This window comes from Sus scrofa, chromosome 6 (assembly GCF_000003025.6).
Source record: "Sus scrofa isolate TJ Tabasco breed Duroc chromosome 6, Sscrofa11.1, whole genome shotgun sequence".
Lineage (NCBI taxonomy): Eukaryota > Metazoa > Chordata > Mammalia > Artiodactyla > Suidae > Sus > Sus scrofa.
Window position 1 is genome coordinate 146,971,120 of NC_010448.4, and position 16,510 is coordinate 146,987,629.

Sequence of the window (16,510 nt, forward strand, 5' to 3'; positions counted from 1 at the left end):
TACTCAATAGGGTGTAAAAACCTAAATAAGCTAGATGGGAAAAAAAGAGTGGAGATATAAATGTGCAGCTATATAGACAGCTGCTCTCATTGCTGTACATCTGACACTAAAACACCAAGTCAACTATATGCCAATAAAACTTTAAAAAAATTATTGAGACTGCTCTTTCCCCTTGAAAATATGTTTTCATCTTCTTTAAAATTGCTAATTTATTCAGAAAAAAAACACCCCAATCTCATTATTATTTTTAATCGAATGTATGTTTAAAAACTGATGATACTGGGCATTCCCATTGTGACTCAGTGGGTTATTTATATATTTTTTAAAACCGAATTTGTTTTCGCTTTTTTTTTCTTTTTTTGGTCACCCTTGGGGCATGCGAAAGTTCCCATGTCAGAGATCGAACCCACGCCACAGCTGTGACCAGAGCCACAGCAGTAACAAGGCCAGATCCTTAACCCACTGAGCCACCAGGGAACTCCTGACAAGGTTTATTTTAAAAGGAATCATTCTCTGGAAGCCTGGCTGGAGGAAGAAAATAAATAAATAAGAGAAATAGTTCCCATCATGGCTCAGTGGAAATGAATGACTTGTATCCATGAGGACGCATGTTCGATCCCTGGCCTCGCTCTGTGGGTTAAGGATCTGGCCTTGCCGTGAGCTATGATGCAGGTCGCAGATGTGGCTGGGATCTGGCATCGCTATGGCTGTGGTGTAGGATGGCAGCTACAGCTCCAATTGGACCCCTTGTCTGGGAACCTCCACATGCCATGGGTGTGGCCCTGACAAAAAAAAAAAAGGAAAAGAAATAAACTCATCCTCGTCATATACATATGACTGCATTCTAAAGCAGTCTGGGGCTCTTTCACACCATGCTTGGTGTGTGTCACTGCTCTACTGCAGGAGCATGACCACCTGAAAGCAGATTGTAACTCATGAGTTACACTGGAATTCTTGCAAATAAGGTACTTCATGAGGCAGAATGGCAAAAAGAAAATTTAAATGCACCACTTATATTCAACTACGGAAATAATATTCCCCAGTTGTGAACTAATTACTCTACTTCAAAATTACTAGCGGAGGTCCCACCATGGCTCAGTGGTTAGCAAACCCGACTAGCATCCATGAGGACTCGGGTTCGAGTTAAGGATCAGTGAGTTAAGGATCTGGTGTTGCCGTGAGCTGTGGTGTAGGTTGCAGACACAGCTCAGATTCTGAGTTGCTGTGGCTCTGGTGTAAGCTGGCGGCTGGCTACAGCTCTAGTTAGACCCCTAGCCTGGGAACCTCCATCATATGCTGCTGGTGTAGCCCTAAAAAAGACAAAAAAAGAAAAGAAAATGACTTAGCATGCTTATAAATATTTTGGTTAAATTATGGTGCAAAATCCGAATTTGTCCAACTTTGAAAAGGCAGATTTTTTGTGGTATCTCGTAAGTATTTCTCTGAGAGGCTAAGAATGCTATTAAGGTCATGAAACATTTCAGCCTCTAGAAGAGTCGTCATCCAGGGGATACTTCCGAGGCAAAGATTTCTTGAGGACTGTACGGAAAACTTGTGGGTTCTAAGTGAAGGGAAAGAAACAACTATGAAATGCGGGACCAGCCAAGAACACATCCTGCGTAAGAGGTGAGATGGGATGGGGTCGCCACTGGCCCAAAATATTACCATCCTTCTACAAAAGGCTGGAAGGCTTTTTTCGCTTTACTTTGAAACACTGCCTTTTGCCCTTGTAAAAATGCAGCTCTGCACGGTAACTGCTCCAGGCAGGCGCGGCTGTGCTCCAGACGTAGAGAAGACGTCATGGTCATTCATTCTTTCTGGGAGAGAGTACGATCAGCCTGCTTTCTCCTTAAACACCACAGATCAGCTGTAGTAAGACACGTGTAGTAGGGGGAGGAAAAAGGGTGAGCTGGGAATACGAAGAGCCTCGGGAGGAGGGTAAGGCTAGGAGGAGGCTTCCAAGTCAGGAGAGGAGGCCAGAAAGGAAACCTGGGCGCCAGGAGCAGTAGGGGATGGAAAGGGGTGCAAAAATTGGAGTAAGAAAGACCTTGGGGGAGTTGCCGTTGTGGCTCAGTGGAAACGAATCTGACTAGCATCCATGAGGGCGCAGGTTCGATCCCTGGCCTTGCTCAGTGGGTTAAGGATCCAGGGTTGTCATGAGCTGTGATGTAGGTCACAGATGCAGCTCAGATCTGGCATGGCTGTGGCTGTGGTGTAGGCCGGTGGCTGGAGCTCCAATTCAACCCCTAGCCTGGAAACGTCCATATGCCACAGGTGCAGCCCTAAAAAGACCAAAAAGAAAAAAAAGAAAGACCTTGATCTTAGGAAAGGAGGCAGACATTCACACTTTCCTTTCTTCAAACTGGGGTCACCCTACCCTGTGGCCAAGACCCAAAACTCAGGCAGGTACCTTGGGTGTTAAAGATCAGCTATGATAGGTTTAGCCTTCCTCGGAGGGCTTGGCCTGGTCATCCACTCGCCAATTCATGATAGTGTTTCTGCGGGAAAAAGTGTTTCAACGTGTAAGCCAGTCGTGTGGAATGTGAGAGAGAATCCTTTCATAGGATTACATGCTTGTGGGCAACTCTTTATGGGCGTTCTCAGTTTTAGAATGTAATCAATGTCCTTGGAATCGCCACAATACCTTCTGTGGTGCATAGGAAAAAAACAAACCCAACTTTTTTAAGGAAGAAAAATGCTATTTGTGTCACCAAGATGGACCTTCTGTATTGCTCACTCACATACAGCCATCATTCCTACTGACCTTGATTACACGTCAAGGATACTTAGGTGCTGCAGAATGAATGCCCCTTTCAGACACAGAGCAAATCCAATAGTCCATGGCTTCAATAAACCACTTCATGAGGAGGGAATATCTATGAATATCCTACATGCAAGTACTTTGTATCATTCTGGAAATTTTTTTTTTTTTTTTTTTTTGTCTTTTTGCCATTTTCTTGGGCTGCTCCCGTGGCACATGGAGGTTCCCAGGCTTGGGGTCCAATCGGAGCTACAGCTGCCGGCCTACGCCAGAGTCACAGTAATGCCAGATCTGAGCTGCATCTGCGACCTACACCACAGCTCACGGCAATGCTGGATCCTTAACCCACTGAGCAAGGCCAGGGATCGAACCGGCAAACTCATGGTTCCTAGTCGGACTCGTTAACCACTGAGCCACGACGGGAACTCCATCATTCTGGAAATCTAATCAAGAGACAGAGCTTTAAGACTACACATTAAGGTTACCGTGGTTATTTAAAATGTGTATAAGCAAAAAAAAACAGTTTTTGTAAAAGAGAGTATACATGAAAAAGTATTTCCATCTTAGGAAAAGAAAAGCTATCACAAGCCAACTACACATCCAAATGGGATCTTACAACTAACTTATTGCTATTATTCTAATGCAGGACAGATTATTGCTCAAAATGGCATGTTTCAGAACACGAAGACATTTTCGTTTTTTTGTTACCTTAAAGCAAGGCAACATCAGAAGAAAGACTTCTAAAATGAAACTTTTGTGTTAAAAGTGAAATTTATTACAATACAGCAAGTGCAAGTGTTGTTAAAAATGCTGGTTAAAATTATAAAGTGTCCATAGGATTTTTCTAATATAAATACCGGAAATGACAATGTCAACAATTTTACACATACATGGAATAGAGAAAAGATAAAATCATGCACAAGGCTAAAATACCACTTTGCACATTCTCCTTTCAGGTATCTCATCTATCGTCTCATCCCAGCATCATTCCAGAAAAGGAAGGGGTTACAAACGTCAAGGTTTCAGTGTTTTGAATGAATGTCAGTTTATACATTAACAACGGTTTGAAATCATTGCTATATTCTAATCAAGTGATGGTTCTATTTCCCACATTTCCCTTTCTCCATAGGTCTTAGACAAAAAGCTGAGCTAGAAAGACTGATTACAGGACTCAGCATGCCATGAATTCTCAATGATTCACTTAAAAGTGGCATCGAGTGTTGTATTTTTTAAAGCCACAGGACACAAAAGACAGTAAGTACATCAACATGTAAATAAAATTAAGCAGCTCACCCTCCGCTTGCTTACCTGGCTTCATGTCTGTAGAAAGGAGAAGCCAGAGCCACGAAGAAGTGAGGGCAGATCAAAACTGCTGGGAGAGTGTGTTTGGGTAGGGAGGGAGTTGGTGGGGTTGGTGGGTGAGTGGGGACCAGCATAGCCAACTGGGGAGAAATGTCAGATTATAAAGGGAAACTAAACAGTATCACTAATCCACTCTTCCCTGGCCTGCTAAAAAAGGGGGCTGGTTCCAGCCCAGTCTCCCTACCGTCTCCCAGTGGGGGCTCTGGGCCCCCAGCCACGTGAAGACAGCCACGGCCTTTCAGACAATGAGAAGCCACCGCTGCTCCCTCCCGAGAACACTTCACAAATTGAGGAACAGCGTATAGGTTATAGTTTGGACATTTCGTCACTGCCAAGGAGCCTGAATGAGGCCTCAGCCTAAGGGGCCGGGGGAAAACAGTTCTAACAGGCAGCTAACGACCAGAAAGGTTACGTGTTTAAGCCAAGGGGAAGGCCGTGCTTATTCCACCAAGACAGCGCTTCTCCAACTTCAACATGCATGTGATTCACTTGGGACTCATAGCAAAAGTGCAGTGGGTTGGGGGTGGGGCCTCAGATGCTACATTTGTACTAAGCTCCCAGGGACCACACTTCGAGATGCTGATGATCTTGGCCTATGGACCACACTCTGAGAAGCAAGAGCCTACGACACAAAGAGGGAGCCACCTCTGCCTCTGTGGGCCACAGGTATGTCTTGGGAGTCCCGAGCAGAGCTGAGAGGGCCCCAGTGTTACGTGCCTACTCAAGCACAACCCTGGGCAAAAGGCAAACAGGCATCACAGGACGTGAGCAGCTGTCTTTGAAACTGTGTTAACATATTCTCCGAGAGCACCTGTGGCTATGTGACTCGCTTAACAAAGAACATAATTCGACTTGAGTAAATGGAGAAGTCTATTGGCTAGGACTCAAAGTAACCTTTTCCCCTGGGAGTCCTTCTTCATGTGAACATGATTACAAAGGTATAAAAAACCCAGCATATTAAATTTCATAGTAAAAGGCCACATGTGCACACATATACATATAGTATAAATTCTAAGAAATTAAACGCATTTTATCAGAATAAAGCACGTGCTACCACTGCTCCCAGCTAAAATCATCTCCTCTTCCAAATACAAGGAAAAAACCTTGAATTGTAAGGAAAATGACTGCATTGCCCGCCAGCACAAGACCACAGGCTCCCCATTTGATCTGAAACACAAGAAAAGAGGATTAAGTCTTCACTTGCTTTATACTGTATTCTTTGCAAACCTGTTATTTACCGCATTAGAAACAGCCAATGAAATATTACATAAAACTGCTAAAAGGCTTAATAACATAATAGGCAGGCGACAGTGAACGGTTCGGTCATTAGTGAAATTATTTTGTGATGCTTGTTAATTAAGTCTGGAATCATCCTTAACATTTGCCCCATTAGATGTATTTCTTTACTTGTTTTCAGTAGACAATGACCGCCTTAAGTAAAATACACGAAGCAAGATTATAAAGAGTCCAATTATAATACTGGACACCGAAAGTTCTGCAGACATTGCCTTCTTTCATGAAAATAGGAATTGGAGAGTCATGGACTGACTTGTTGTTTTCTAGGCAAGGAAAGATTTTTAAATAACACTGTGGGCAAAGAAAGAGAGCCTTCCAGCCTGGCAGATGGTTTTTCCACAGGCACGGGAGGATGAGAGCACCCTCTAGCGGGCAATTTTTTAATTTAACCAATAGAAAACATCAATGAAAGTTTCTTCCTAAAAACCCTCTTTGGAAGGTAAAAATAGAAATCTTTAGAGCACAAATTAAGTACTAGTCTAAGGCACAAGGAGAATAAGATCACGACAGTCCTACATTCAAACACCTTCCATGCTTCCCTGCTATCTAGACAGTCCAAACCGGCCTGGCATTCCAGACCCTTCCCGACCAGGCTTTCCCAGCCTTTCCAACCTCAATCTCAACCACTCCCTTTTGGATCCATCATATTGGACTGCCCTTTATTCCATATATTGCATTCTCACAAACTGCACTTTCACACTTGGGTGCCATTCCATATAACAGGCCTCCCGACTTTAACCAAAACCCTAAGTATCCTCAGAGGCCACGTCAAATGACTGTTGTAATTTCTCTCTTCGTGGTGCTCCTATGGCTTTCTGATCACTTCCATTTCTTTTCTGGTCATGTTTTAATAACCACACATTACATATATCGTATACTTACCCATTGGGCTAGTTTCTGTGCTCTTTGAGAACAGAGAGAGTATCCGGTTCTTATGCCTAGTCGCCTAAAAATAGCATGTGTTCCAAAGATGTTGACTGTATGAGTAAATAACCCCAAATAAGAGTTTCATGAAAGTGAAAGAGCATGTAATTGGGGGAAATAAAAGCAAATAGTATGGAAGACAGTGAATGTCGAAGAACTGAATAAATTATACCCCTAATGTGTATTTTGGAGACAAACAGAACAATTTTATATTGGATATGGATGAAATAAAATGCTTATTTTAAGGCAAGACAAGAAAAAGTTAAACATAAAAACACATACCCCTAATGTGTATTTTGGAGACAAACAGAACAATTTTACATTGGATATGGATGAAATAAAATGCTTATTTTAAGGCAAGACGAGAAAAAACTAAACATAAGATTTTACTCCCCTTTAGAGTGTATGGTGCACTAATCATACCTTAGGCGATGACCTTCCTTCTTAATCTCTAAAGGGTCCCAAGTGCTTAGGAGATAACCTTCCTTCTTAATCCTGTAAGGGGCCACGAGGACCCATGACCCACTACTCCCTTTATACCTGCCAATCTGGAGTGTGTAAACTGTCAATAATACATCATTGGACATGTAATCCTTTGTCTCAAAAGTTTATGTAACTGTGCTCTGACCACTAACAGACTAGTCCTCAGAGCTTAATGCAAGACTGTCTCCCAGGTTGTAATCCTCAGGTCAGCTCAAATAAAATTTTCCATTTTCTTTCCTAGGCTAACTATTGCTCAATTTTTTTGGTCAACATTATGAAGATGTCATCTTTTTCTGGCTAAAACCTCTGGCCCACCAAAGTTCCCGGGCCAAGGATCAAACCCATGCCACAGAAGCAACCCGAGCTGCTGCAGGGACGACATCAGATACTTAATTCGCTGAACCACAAGAGAACTCCTAAAGATGTCACCTTATTCACTGTATCTTCTAAGAGCTATACAGTTGTTCCTCAATACATGCTTACTGCGTCAAGTTGGCCCCTGTGTCCAGGATCCTATTTGCAGAAGAATCTGGTATTATGCAGTGTGATGCTGTGATTTATAATAAGAAATATATATTTGGGGAGTTCCCTTCGTGTAGCAGTGGAAACGAATCCCACTAGCATCCATGAGGATGCAGGTTCACTCCCTGGCCTCACTCGTTGAGTTAAAGATCCAGCACTGCTGTGAGCTGTGGTGTAGGTCGCAGACACGGCTTGGATCCCGCAGTGCTGTGGCTGTGCTATAGGCTGGCAGCTGTAGCTCCAATTAGACCCCTAGTCCAGGAACTTCCATATACCATGGGTGCAGCCCTAGAAAAGAAAAATACATTTAGTCTTCATCTTCATTTCTTGCACAGAGCTTCTAAAACTCCTGGAATTTCCTAAGTGATGAGACTAATAAATAAAGGTGACTTTTTTTTAATCTGAACGAGGTGACTTTTGGAAAGCATCTAAGAATGGGAGTTCCCATTGTGGCTCAGTGGAAATGAATCTGACCAGTATCCATGAGGACGTAGGTTCGATCCCTGCCCTCGCTCAGTGGGTTAAGGATCCAGCATTGCTGTGAGCTGTGGTGTACGTCACAGATCCAGCTCGGATCCCACATTGCTGTGGCTGTGGTGTAAGCCAGCAGCTGCCCCTCTGATTCGACCCCTAGCCTGGGAACCTTTGTATGCTACAGTTGTGGCCCTAAAAAGACAAAAAAGAAAAGAAAGCACCTAAGAATGGAAACCAGTTTCATGAGGAACTTTCAGTCCCGCCCCCGCTAACTTCCAAGGGAGGGGAGGAGGGAGGAGGGAGGAGGGGGGAGGGGCAGCGGCTGGAAGGGGACCTAATCTCCACTGGCCAATGGTTTGATCCATCATACCTATGTAATGAAGCCTCTAGGTTGCTGATTTGGGGATTGGTGATTTCATGATCGTACACTTGGAGAGGACATGGAAACTCCACGGCCTTCCCCCCACACCTTGACCTCTGCATCACACTTCCTGGCTGGTTCGGAGTTATATCCCTTTATAATGAACTGGTAAGCTAGTGGGTAAATGGGTTTCCTGAGTTCTAGCAAATTTATTGAGCCCAAGGAGGGGGTCATGGGAACCTCTGCTGTGGAGCCAGGCAGTCAGAAGTATAGGTAACAACCTGGGCTTGCAACTGGCGTCTGAAGAGGCAGGCAGTCTTGTGGGACGGAGCTCTGACCGGTGGAATCTGCTGCTACCTCCAAGTAGTCAGAATTAAATGCAGTTGCAGGACACCCAGCCGGTAGAGAATTGCTCCTTTTGGTGTGGGGAATACCCTCGCCACACACACACACACACACACACACACACACACACCCACCCACACCCACACAGGCATTAGGTGATCAGGACAACGGCAGAACTATTGCAGCAAACAGCTTGAAGGAGAAAAAGCAAGAAATCACTTGGTCTGGCTAAAAATTGCACGAGGAAAAAAGAAAGCCTTCTGAAAACCTGGCCCAGATACTGACAGGTAGATGTAGAAAGGGAGAATAAAGAAACTAAAAATATGTCTGGCTCTGAGCATTAAGTCGAATAAGCAATGGAAATGAAACCGTGGTTCCAGACACAGGCAACAAGCGGGGCAAAAGCAATAAACAAAACTTACCACAGCCACACGAGCAAGAATAACGGGAAATCCAAAGGCAGACACAACAATTCCAGTAGTGAAAAAATAAGCCAGTTCCCGACAGGCACTACTTGTTGCATCGGAGTCATACGTTGCTCTTTTGGCAATGAAATGGGGGATGGGAGAGAGTGCGTGGAATACCAGGACAAACAAGGGCCAGTACACACTGTTGGTTGGACCCAGAAGAAACCCAAAAAGAAAAGTTACAGTTACATCATAATTAAAGATACACGACTGTTTCAAAGTTAAGATGGTTTTAAATGTCTAGGTCAAAAATTACGTCTTCAGGAGTTCCCGTCGTGGCACAGTGGTTAACGAATCCGACTAGGAACCATGAGGTTGCGGGTTCGGTCCCTGCCCTTGCTCAGTGGGTTAAGGATCCGGCGTTGATGTGAGCTGTGGTATAGGTTGCAGACGCGGCTCAGATCCTGCGTTGCTGTGGCTCTGGCATAGGCCGGTGGCTACAGCTCCGATTGGACCCCTAGCCTGGGAACCTCCATATGCCGAGGGAGTGGCCCAAGAAATGGCAAAAAGACAAAAAAGAAAAAAAAATTTCGTCTTCGGTTGTCAATATCAGTCAATGAAATGATTTCTACCAGGAACAGATAAGGCGTAGCGATAAATAAAAATGACTAGCCTATGAATACACGGATACTTTATGTTATGTTAAGAAAGCACTACATTATGTAAAATCGAGACTCTTTATCGTTTTCTGTATTACTGAGCTGTAATTTCTTTGGGGACAGAATCTTAACTTGGTCCTCTCTGCTGTCCCTGCTGAATATAAGCACAGTGCCTTGCACATGCTAAGCCCCCAGACACCTTCTGAGTGTGTGTAGGTTGAAAATCTTTCAAGTGCTTGGAATAACCCCTAGATTCCTTGCCCCCAGCGACAAAGTCTCACCGGATCTGCCCAACTTCTTCCATTCACTCTGCACCACCTTCTCTTCATTGAGTGAATCTGTAGCCACACCAGCCTTTCTGTTCCTTCTGCCTGCAATGCCCTCCCTCCCCTCATCAGCCTGAGAAACTTACTTATCCACTAAATCTCAGCTTAAAGACAACCTCTTCTATGCAACCCTCCCTGGCTCTCCTAGGAGAGCTCAGTTTCACTTTCTCCAAGCTTTCACTGTACTTTGCACATATCTCTACTAGAGCTGTCATTCTACGGAATGGACTGTCTGCCTGTCTCTGGCTCATAACTAGAACTGAAAGCCGCTTGACGACAGGACTGTGTCTCCCCATTCCTGTATCCCCCACTGGTCCAGAGGAGGTTTTCAATGAATGCCCATAGCAGTTTTAGTTTTATTTTTTTATTTTTTTGTCTTTTTGCCTGTTCCAGGGCTGCACCTGTGGCATATGGAAGTTCCCAGGCTAGGGGTCGAATTGGAGCTGTAGCCGCCAGTCTATGCCAGAGCCACAGCAACGCGGGATCCGAGCTGCGTCTGCCACCCACACCACAGCTCATGGCAACGCCAGATCCTTAACCCAGTGATCAAGGCCAGGGATCGAACCCGCAACCTCATGGTTCCTAGTTGGATTCGTTAACCACTAAGCCACAACGGGAACTCCTCATATCAGTTTTAAAAAGAGCTTTTCTCTGCACAAACACAACTGACCCAGGAAGGGACTGGGTTCAGAATGTGGGCTTCATTAATTCCTTGGTTAGAGCTGGTAGATAAACTGACCAAACTCTCTTAACATCCATACGAACAGTGACAAAGACACAGAAAGAATAGTTCTCTTTGAAATGATAACTTACCCATAATCCTCTAAGGCACATCCCAGCATAAGAAAAGTCAGCCCAATAGCCCCACTGAAGGATAAAGCCACAAGAGCTGTGAAAAACAAAACCAAGAGTTGTAGGTCCCAGGAGTTGTGAGGGGCTGGGGGGAGGGAGAGAGGAATTGGGAGTGATTCTTTTGGGGATGATGAAATATTCTGGAATTAGGAAGTAGTAATGGTTGCCCAATTTTGTGAATATGCTAAAAACCACAGAATTTTTCACTTCAAAAAGGTTACTGTTCTGGTATGTGAATTATATTGCAACTTTAAAAATGTTGATTAAAAAAATAAAAGAATGCCATGATTTCCTTATTTCATTAGGTGATGCTACATTTGCTTAGGAAATGACTGCCTATGTCCATCACTTTTAAACCATCAGGTGGAGGAAAAGCTCAAGCATCTCCCCTACTCAACCCCTAATGGATGAACCCCCTCAATATTTGTCCCAAGAGGCCAGCTAGCCAATGGATACAATTCCAAGGAAGGGAAAGTTACTATTACCTGAGGCAAATCATTTTATTTGGATAGTTTTTATTTTTTTAATTTATTTTTAATTAAAAATTTTTTTTTTTCTTTTTTAGGGCCAGACCTGCAGCATATGAAAGTTCTTGGGCTGGGGTTTAAATGGAGCTGCATCTTCGACCTATGCCACAACTTGTGGCCACAACGGATCCTTAACCCACTGAGCGAGGCCAGGGATCAAACCCGTATCCTCGTGGACGCTAAGTCGGGTTCTTAATCTGCTGAGCCACAACAGGAACTCCCAGACAGTTCTGAAATGCTGAAAACGCTTTCCTTCCATTGTAAACCAAACTGCCTCCCCAAACACAGTGCTGCAAGAATTTGAAGACTGCTTTCATGTCTTCACAGAAAATGCTTCCCAACTGGGATCCACTGGATATTTATTCCCTGCATCTACCGGACACTTTGAGGAGGTAGGGACGTGTTTGTTTTGTCATGGGGCTGAGTGGGAGATGGCATATCAGAATTGTTACATAATCTTGGGCTCTGAGTCACCAACATGGGTTCACATCTTAACTCTGCCACTGACCGGCTGTGTGACCTTAGGTAGAGGCCGAAGCGCTTTCAATCTAATTTTCCACCTGTAAAATGAGAATGATGGTGTCACTGTATTAGGGGGTTATAGGAATTAAATGAGATAATCTATGTAAAGTGCTTGACAAAAGGAAATGCTCAGAAAGCAAAGCTGATTGATGTAGGTATCTGCTTTTTTTTTTTTTTTTTTTTTTTTACTGTTAGGGCCACATCTGCAGCATACGGAAGTTCCCAGGCTAGGGGGCCAATCGAAGCTGCAGCTGGCGGCCTATACCACAGCCCCAGCAATACTGTGGGATCCAAGGTGCGTCTGTGACCTACACCACATCTCACGGCAACTGAGCGAGGCCAGGGATTGAACCTGCGTCCTCACGGATACTAGTCAGGTTCGTTATCACTAAGTCATGACAGGAACTCCTCTGCTCACTTTCACAACGCTCTTTGCTAAAGGTAGCAATCAAAAGCACAATACAATCTATTATCCAAATATCCTTCTGAAAAAAAAAATCCTTAATATTCAAAATTGATGAATTTTGATTGCTTCCTTTCACTTTAAGAGGCCATTTGGGGAGACTTCCTTTTTTTTTTTGGTGGTACTTATGGCATGTGGAAATTCCCGGGCCAGGGATCAAACCCATGCCACAGCAGTGACCCAAGTCGCTGCAATAACAACACTGGATCTTTGACTTCCTGTGCCACAAGAGAACTCCCTGGGGAGACTTTTATAGGACAACACCAGGGTGATTTTAAAAACATCTGGAAATATACAGACATCAGGGGAAAAGCAAGATTGTTATATTTTATATCTGTTTTCCATTTAGTACATGACATTTTCAGGGGAAAAATGTACAAAAGTAACTTTTCCCATAATATGTCACTACAGATGATCTCGTCCTCATTGGCTTTGTCACCTCCCTGTGCCTGACAACCTGTGCTGGTACCTCTTCTGGGAGACCATTCAAAGCTAGCAACCCTGGACCTCTTCCCTCTGTTTAAGGTCCCCAATCTCTCCAGGTCCACGATCGAATCTCCAGTTGAGCTATCTACCCCCTTTTTCTTTTCCAGGACTTGCATCCTTTGCCGTCCCTTAAACTTGTAGCTAGCCAGGAATCCAACTTCATCTCTTCTGTCACTCCACACTCTTTCTGGAACACCGCATTAAAACCAAAGCTCCCCAGTACCACGAGCGCCCAGCGACACTGATGCTGCAGCCCAGAGTAGGTCCTAAGAACTAGGGCTCTCCCTCCAACTCCAATCTGGACTTCTCTGTCTGGGTAGCCAACCAGGACCTCAACTTCAACATGTGCAACACTGAAACCTTCCCACCTTCTTCTCCCCACACATGCCTTTTCCTTGAAGGTTCTATCTTGAAAGACCAACATCAACCCTATACTCTATTTCCTAGAAAATCAGTAAGTCAAGGGCACTCAACCTCCGAGCCTCACTCAAACCCACTGCTAAACACTGAGTGATTGCGTCCCCTCCCCAACCCCACAAATTCATATATTAAATCCCAAGGCCCAGTGAGATGGTATCAGGAGGTGATGAGGTCAAGAGTGGGATTAGAACCCTTATAAGAGACTCTATAGAGTTTCCTTGCCCCTTCTGCCATGTGAGGACACAGCTAGTTCCTGTCTAGATAGTAGGAAGCCAGCCTTCACCAGACCACAAAGCTGCTGGTCCCATGATCTTGGAGATCCCAGCTTCTAGAACTAAGAAATACATGGGTGTTGGTTAAGGCACCCGGCTTATGGTATTTTTGTCATAGCAGCCCTAAAGCACTGAGACAACCACCTCTTCTTCTCTTAGACGCCCAGCTGCTGCCCCCGAGTAGACCTCTATCACCTCGTGCCTGCCTTCATCTCATGACTCTTCCAATCCACCCTCCACACGGCAGTGATCTCTCAAGTACATCAAGCTGGTGTCAACCCGCCACAGTTGCTTTCACAGCCCACGAGCTATTCTAGCACTCGAGGTGCACCTCGGCCCCATGTCACATGGGTTCTCCACTTAGAATAAACTCTGCCTTCCCTCCATCCTTTACCAGTTGAAGCCTCATTGGTCCTTTGAGATTCAGACCAAGGATGGCCTCTTTTGTGAAAGTGGTCCTCTTCCTCCCCGGAGCAGGGTTCAGGAATCCCATCTGTATTAGTTTCCTAGGGCTGCTATTAATAATGAACCACAAACTGGGTGGCTTTGAAGAACAGAAATTTATTCTCTTACAGTAATAGAGGCTTGATATCTGAAACCAAGGCGTTAGCAGGGCCATGCCCCCTCTGAAGACTCTAAGGGAAGTCTCCTTCCTTGCCTTATCCTAACTTCTGGTAGCTGTCTGCCTTCTTTGGTCCTCCCTGGCTTGTAGATGCATCATTCCAGTTTCTGCCTCTGTCTTCATATGGTGTTCTCCCCATATGTCTCCATGTTTAATTTTCCCTTTTCTTATAAGGATACTAGTCATTGAGTTAGAGCCCATCTAACCCAATGTCATCCTAAATTAATTACATTTGTAAAGACCCTATTTCCAAATAAGGTCAAGTTCACAGATCCAAGGCAATTAGAACTTGAACACATTTATGTAGGAGCATCGATCCACAGCTATTTGTGTTCTCATTGTACCCTAGCACACCTTAGCCATTTAAACAGGAGCACAATTACTTCCAGCTCTGTCACCCAACAATAATTTCTCATTTAACTCTTTATCCCAAGCCTCAGGCATAAAGGCATACAGTAGTCCTTCTTTAAAAGATGAACTGAATTACCTGCAAATGCTTCCTTTTCGCAGTCCTTTTTCATTTCATAGCCTATCTTCCTTTGTACCACATCACAATTTCTAACACATTCATAATAAGTAGTATTATTTGATAGTTTCCACGCATGACTAAACACAGTGTAGTCCTGATACTTGTCACTTGTCATCTGTTTTCTGCACTGGCTTACTCTTTTTTTTTTTTCTTTTTTTTTTGGGGGGGGGCTTTTCAGGGCACATGCCATACTAGTGGCATATGGAAGTTCCCAAGCTAGGGGCTGAATCAGAGCTACAGCTGCCAGCCTACGCCGCAGCCACAGCAATGAGGGATCCTTAACCCACTGAGCCAGGCCAGGGATGGAGCCCACATCCTCATGGATACTAGTTGAATTCATCTCCGCTGAGCCACAATGGAAACTCCCTGCACTAGCTTCAAATGGTTATATTACACAGAGGACAGTGTCCAAGTAAATTATGTTTACTAATTAATGCCACATGTAAAAGTCAGCCAGAAAATGCGTCTGCTGCTAACAGTTTACACACACAGATAAATTTCATCATAAACTCATGCCTGGGTACAAATACACCCGGACGAATGTTTAGGCACATGCCGATTAACTGGAGAGGGAAGATCTTTGGGTATAAATTTCAAGGCTAGAACGCCAACGTAGAAACAAGTTATGCTACTCTATTCAAAAGATCAGAAATCAAAAGGCGTCTTACCAAACCAAAAGGATGACTTCCGACCTCTCCCAGTCACATCCCCAGTCCCTCTGAAGGCACGTAGATGAGGGAACTGGTGTTTTTGGTACCCTCTTTTTTAAAATCAAATGCCCCATCCAAAAGCAAGTACAGCGCAAACACTATCTTCTTGTCTGTCCATAAATGAATAAACACTGATAAAAGGGGCGATCAACGTGCACCCATTCTCCACAGTTACGAGAAACAGCATTTCAGGGTGCTTTCTGCTGACACCCGCTTGAAGCCAACTCTGCCCAACTGGAAAAATCATTAGGAACAACATATTTCAGTGTCCCAATTCCGGGAACACTGGAGACAATGGCTCCTCTGGAAGAAATGGGAAACTCAGCGAAGTTGCAGGAAAAGGGAAGAGAGGCGTTAGGATGGACATGTCAGGAAGTGAAAACCTAGTTTAAAACTCGGCATAGGAGCGGGTGGGACGACGCTCCAAGGAACTGGGACGGAGCAGGGAGGTGATGCCTCCACGGCTAGCCAGGATCTCCCAGCGAGGGCTCCGCGTGGAGCGTCCCGGAGACGCGGGAGAAAGCACTCAGACTAGCAGTCTTGCAGAAAAAAGGGTGAGGTTGCCCGAAACACGCCTCCACCCGCACCCCAAGGGGCCAAGGGAGCAGGAGAGCTCCTTCCCACCCAGAGAGGCGAGCAGGGTGACGGGTCTGGGGGAAGCCGTTCCCCGCCCACGCGCTGAAGGCGCAGCTCCAGGCTTAGCCCGGAGCCGAGGCACAACCCCACCAAAGGACCAGCGAGCCGGGGACCTCCGGTGTACCTTTAACGCCAGCCATGTCTCCCGAGTTGGGGCCGCGGCTGCTTCCGGTTTCCTGCCGCGGCCGTGGCCCCCGCCCAGACCCGGCCCAGGGCCGTACCTTGGGTCCCAAGCCCGCCCCGCCACGCATAGCTCCACCCCTGCTGATCCTCCCTCGGCCCAACCACTCAGAGCCCCGCCCTTGATGGGCTCCACCCCCAGCCACTCAGAGGCCCTTCACTGCTGGTCCCGATCTCCTCCCGCCCGCCACTCAGGGCCTGCCCCTGCTGGTCCCTATCTCCTCCGGCCGCACTATTCAGAGCCCCGCCCTTAATGGTCTCCACCCCTCCGCCTCGCAAAGCCCCGCCCCCGCTGGACCTCGCTCCGTCCAATCAGAGCCCCACCCCTGCAGGTCCGGCTCTCCTCCCGCCCAGTCACTCAGAGCCCCGCC

General features: G+C 45.4%; 1 protein-coding gene across 1 annotated transcript; it reads right to left on the reverse strand.

Moving 5' to 3' along the window:
• Positions 3,522-16,142, reverse strand: LEPROT (leptin receptor overlapping transcript). Its single transcript, NM_001145388.1, is given in 4 exon segments — positions 3,522-5,290; positions 8,951-9,137; positions 10,734-10,809; positions 16,084-16,142. Coding segments are annotated over 4 exon segments (396 nt in total). The 5' UTR covers positions 16,100-16,142; the 3' UTR covers positions 3,522-5,173.